Source organism: Nicotiana attenuata, unplaced genomic scaffold (genome assembly GCF_001879085.1).
Source record: "Nicotiana attenuata strain UT unplaced genomic scaffold, NIATTr2, whole genome shotgun sequence".
NCBI classification, from domain to species: domain Eukaryota; kingdom Viridiplantae; phylum Streptophyta; class Magnoliopsida; order Solanales; family Solanaceae; genus Nicotiana; species Nicotiana attenuata.
In genome coordinates this window covers 64,941-70,434 of record NW_017674493.1, presented here as the reverse complement: position 1 = coordinate 70,434, position 5,494 = coordinate 64,941, and the positions used below count along the sequence as shown (strand labels likewise).

Sequence of the window (5,494 nt, the reverse complement as noted above, 5' to 3'; positions counted from 1 at the left end):
ATAAACAACAATATAACATTGAAAGATACGCAAACATGTTACTGGTAGTAAAGCGATCACATATTCACAACACTTCAGCCTAATTGTTGCATGGTATAGCTGGTATTTCTTTATTCATTCTAGGAAGTTGAGAGATGAAATTAGCTTTCTAATGCCAATTATTGGCTTTAATTTGCGATATCCACTTAACCATTTCTATGTAATTGGTATTTGTCCATAGGATGTTCATACTAGTTTGTTGATATGTTTCATGCTAGAACTAGATTTGATCTAAGCGAGCGCAAGCAAGGTATGCGATGATGACAAAAAAAATTGTACAACAACATAGGGGCGTATCTAAGTCTTAGGGTATGGGTTCACGTGAATCCATATTCTTGTCCCTAAACCATGTATAATAATGTTATATTTCATGAAAATTACTTAATTATATGTGCGTGAACCCATACTCAAAGACTCCTATGGTGCAATAATTATTGGGTGGTTCAAATCCCACTCGGAACGGTCTTGTTTTCGGCAAGGAATATAGATATATACGTGAAAATCACTAAGAATTTAAAAAGAATATATATTTGAACCTATAATTTCAAAAGTGTAGTGGGTACATGGTAGATACTAAAGTTAAACTCGTCAAATATAAATTCTAAATCCGCATCTTCACAATAGTGCACCCATCCTCTTCAAATCCTGGATCCGCCTCTGCAACAACAGTTACCACTCAATCCCAAATAAGTTGAAGTCGACAACATGAATCCTCACTGAATAATGCGAGTACTTCAATTTATCAAACAAGGCTAGAAAGATGAGTAGATGCATAAAGACACAGAGCATCCAAGTCATAAAATTTCAGAGGATCCAAAATAAAGAGTACTACTAGTAACAAATACTGCACCTTATTGCTAGGCACTCCATTTCCCGGTACCCTGTCACAGAAACAGAGTTAGTAGTTTCAGCCAAAAACAAGAACATGCAATCCCCATTGAGAAATTGATTCATAGAATAGGTAAATAAACAAAGGAAATAAATAAGACTTCCACTATTTTCTCCACATTTACTACAAAGCATCATTGGACAACAAAATCAGAACACCTTCCATTTGCAGTATAACTGATTAATAGAGGCAGTCAACAAGGAGAGGAAAATATTCTAGACAGGATTAAGAAACATCAAAGAAAATTCGAAATAAATTAACAAGTAGTCAGCAATCAGATGTCAACTAGCAGTAATACTCCAGAGAGGATTAAGTAAACAATATCAAAAACTAAACTCACAAACAAAGAATCTGCAATATGCATATTACCATAAAGAATCTTCCTTATCGCTTCTATCTTTGATGTATCCATCAAGCACCTCAGAAATATGAAATCATTCCTAAAAGACCGTACATACTTCCATAAGAACTTTGATTCAACCAACAAGGGTTGTGGTCCTTAACCAGAGGTCTCCGGTTCGAGCCTTGGGTATGGAGTTGCCCTTGTTAGGGAGCGCTTTACCCCCACTGTGGGACTTTCCGGCGCGAATCCGGATTTAATCGGGCCCCAATTTGGGTACCGGACACCGGGTGAGAAACCAAAAGAAATTTAAAGCATGTCACGATGGTGTAAAGTCTTGGTCGATACAAGAAGCGACATGGGTGGAGTAGATTCTCTCTCCCTTTCTAGACTCATTCTTGTCGGATAACCATATTAGTTTTGGTTACTGAATCCCATGTTTTGTCCACACCACCATGTTATTAAAGAGAGATGATATTGACACCAGTGAAAAATGATCTTCTAAGACATGTTGAAGAGATTAGTCCACCTCCCATAGACAATGAAGATACTAACATAAATAATCTAAGTTTGAAGTACAAAACACAATGAAAGAATAAAAAAGAATTAGCAAGCAAGAAGATTTTTTAAGACGCAAGAAGATATATTCTCCAGATCGGAGATTAGCATTGACGAAATGACTTTACTGATACAAGAGTTAATTTGTCCCCGAACTTTCTTCTCCATTTACCAAAAAAGCTAGTTATTCGACAAATTTGCTTCTCCACCAAAAGCATCTTCTACTTTAATATGAGAATGCCTGTATTTGCAGTTTTTACCCATTAACACTGGCTCTACAGAAATAAAATGCAAATTAGCAGTAAAACGCTTGACAGTAGCTTGAAGAGGAATGACCAGTACAAACAAGGAATTGGATAAACCCTACTGTCAAAGAATGCTCTGTAGTCAACATCCCCCCACCAAAGGAATTTCTCTTAGCTTCTGGTTTTGATGCAGAAATCATATAGCTGAAGCAACCCATCTTGTACTAATCTGTATTGAAAAGCAAGGTTTCCACTAGGACCTTGCTAAAAGAAAGTTCCTGTCCGTACTAATCTGTTAGGGAGCTGAAAAACACTAAAAAAAACTATCTAGATCTTGTACATCCTGCATTTGCGCCAAAAGACTAAGAAAGAAAACAGTTAAACTTCAGCTTGTGTGTTGTCCCTTCTGCATATTTTATCTATTGTGTAGAAACTCGTGAACATAAATTTCTAAGATAATACATAAAAGAGTATGATCAAACAGCTACATCTTAATTAACTTGATTCTAAATATTTATGTCAAAATTATAGATTCAGTGAAGTTAAAAGCTGGTGTAGATTCAACACATAATCAGTTTGCTAGCTCCTCAGGAGTGATCTGTGCTGTTTTGTCCTCATCGGTGACTTCTCTTCCGCATTAGTAAGAGAAACAGCAAAGAAGCGTAGGACTGTGCAGTTCAAAAAAGTACAGCTAGATAGTCAAGTTTGTAGCTGAATTGAATCGAGAGAAATAAGAACTAATGATGGAGTTTAGCAATTACATCTACTGTCAGGATGATTGTGACCACCAAGCATCTGAAGACACATACGCATAAAATCTACAAGTATTCAAGAAAAAAACATGTCATTCAGAGTGAGATAGCCACATTTGAAAAACAACAACAAGAACAACCATGTAGAAACATAATGATTTATCCTCTATGATAACAATGAGATATGAGCAAACATATCAATAAATTTGGTAAAACTCACAAAATGCTCTATTGGCTTCTACTTTTGATGTATATATCATACACCTCAGGCATCTCATCCTTGAAAGGCAGCACATATCTTTCTAAGAACTTCGAGTCAGAACATATCACAGCAGTATAAAGCTTCTTACTGCACTTTGTCGGCTCCTTCTCATTGAGTAGCTTCAAAACATTATGTCTAGGAAGAATCCTTTTCTCCAAGCTACATGTCAAAAATGTGGGATGAGAAGCCAGGTAATGAGACTCATATCCAAGTTCCTTCATTAAAAAATTTAACGTATTTCTGATCTTAGCTTCGGATCTTGTCAAACAGAGAGGAAGTTTTTGGACCAATTTAAAAATCTCCGAGTCAGACCACCCGAAGCTCCTGAAGATTTCTAATCTCTTTTTCACCGTCGATTCGTCAAGCCATACAAGTGCATAAACCCCATGTATGAACATGTTGCAATCGCGAGAAAGAAAGAAAGTTTTTTCTACTCGATCCACTATGTTTTTGAGGCGCCCAGCCTTTTGAGTAAAAATTCTAGGATTCCAAAGCATAAGCTTTTGTATATCAACACTTGAAAACCCAAGATTTTGCAGCAATGATATATTGGGTGGCATTAGTTTAGGGGCATCAATACCCCATAAGAACCTAGGCTCTCTCTTGATAAACTTAGCTACATTGTCATCACTACCTAACACTTTCCGGAAATAATCAAGATTGGATCTGATTGAATTATCAAGACTTAAAAAGAAGAAAGACCCACTTTTTGCGATGACTTTAGCTAGGTCTGACCCAGATAAGCCAAGTTCTTGAAAAACCTTAATTTTGGGTTTAAGGGTTTTGTCGACATCAGAAAACAGCAACCTAGGGTTGGAAGAAACAAGGGATTTGATGTGGGTCTTGTCTAGACCAAGTTGTTGTAAGAAATTGATGACTAATTGAGGCTTGTTGTTTCCAGGTTTCAATGTTACCTTGGCGCTAGCAGAAATAGCTTTCTCGTTGGAGAAACCAAGTGAATTCACTAATATTTCCGCCAACAAATTGTTGTGGGAAGTTGCAGCTGTGGAGTACAGATAGGTGATGCCATTGTTACGACATTGACGAAGCCAAAACATTATCGATTTGTGGATGCTGAGGGAGATGGCGGAATTTGAGATTTCGTCCAAAATTTTCGCCCCAAACGCGCCCAATATTAGCATAAGACAAGTTGCTGGTCTTAAGAATTTTCTCTCTCTTTGCTAGTGTTTGGCCCATAGATGGGATGAAGTTTGGTTGGAGATGAAAATTTATGTGGATGAAAATGTGTTTGATATAAGTTTTTAAAATATGTTTTATTTTATTTTTTAAAATATAAAATATAACTTATACCACAAGTTCTAAAAACTATTACAAATATCCAACAGTACCTTCATCAATAAAATTCATTATCATTATCATAAACTATAGTAGTGAACATAAATAAAATTGGTACAAAACTATCATTTTTATAATAAACTACATAATACACTATCAGATGACCGAGAAGACGAAACAGCATTGTTACAAAATAATAAATAGTGGGCTCTTTTATAGAATACAAAAGTTTGAGGCAATTTTTAAAATTTTTAAAATATATAATGGTAAATTTTTGGGCCAAAAGCTGGTTTTGGGATTTGGGAATTTGCCGAAACATGGATAATATTTATGAACAAACATGTATTAGCCAAAAAAAATAGAGAAAAATTTGGCAAAATCTATGTGCAAACGGGTCCTTTACTTTTGCTATCCTCCTTGTATAGGGGTTGTTTGGTATGAGGTATAAGCTGGGATAAGATGTAAGATTAAATTTATAATTTGTTTGGTTCGCGGTATAAATAATACCGCCAACCAAACAAGGTACAAATTTAATCTCTGACTTAATTCAAATTATCCCATCTTATCCCACCTTATCCCACGAAATGTGAGATTATTTTATCCTATCTCTCATATCGTATAAATTAGTCCTGGGATTATGATCTCGGGATAATTTTTTTTTTACCAAACGACCTCATAGAGTATTCTCGTATTTTTTATTTTTAAATTTCTTATACTTTATTCTCCTATTTCATATTTCTCTTGGCGGGAGTCAAATGAAAATAATATTTTTACATTCACAAGGTAGGGGTATGGTATACATACACATTATCCTTTCCAACCCCCATTTATAGAAGTATATTGAATATGTTATTGCTGTTGTCTTCATTTTTGCCATGTGTATTTTATTTTAGGGCAAATGGTCATATTTACCCTTGAACTATATGAAATAGGACATATTTATCCTTCATTAATAGTTGGGATCAAATATGTTTGCCCGTTACCAAATGGGGGCCAAATTTACCCTCATTTGCAAACGGTTCTTCCTCATAAGTTGATTGATCTGTGATTAGTTTGATTAAAACAAAAGTATTTGAAGCAGTTGTTCGAACTCCTAACTGAAACAAGTTATTG

General features: G+C 35.3%; 1 protein-coding gene across 11 annotated transcripts; it reads right to left on the bottom strand.

Moving 5' to 3' along the window:
* Positions 1 to 541: 541 nt before the first annotated feature.
* Positions 542 to 4,298, bottom strand: LOC109218765 (transcription termination factor MTERF15, mitochondrial-like). Of its 11 annotated transcripts, none has more exons than XR_002066821.1 (4): positions 3,044 to 4,298; positions 2,833 to 2,889; positions 890 to 920; positions 542 to 755 (listed from the first exon to the last, which is right to left on the bottom strand). XR_002066821.1 is itself a non-coding variant. In XM_019383149.1 (3 exons), exon 1 carries the CDS (start codon positions 4,225 to 4,227, stop codon positions 3,052 to 3,054), a length of 1,176 nt encoding a protein of 391 aa, XP_019238694.1. In that variant the 5' UTR covers positions 4,228 to 4,298; the 3' UTR covers positions 542 to 755; positions 890 to 920; positions 3,044 to 3,051. The 11 variants fall into 11 exon arrangements, 4 of the variants coding, with proteins under 4 accessions (XP_019238694.1, XP_019238695.1, XP_019238693.1 ...); XR_002066822.1 differs by having other exon boundaries at positions 542 to 696; XR_002066819.1 differs by having other exon boundaries at positions 890 to 2,889.
* Positions 4,299 to 5,494: the final 1,196 nt, after the last annotated feature.

Bases quoted from the DNA above. Each gene is read 5' to 3' on its own strand.
- LOC109218765 (XM_019383148.1), bottom strand. From the start codon at position 4,227: ATGCTAATATTGGGCGCGTTTGGGGCGAAAATTTTGGACGAAATCTCA.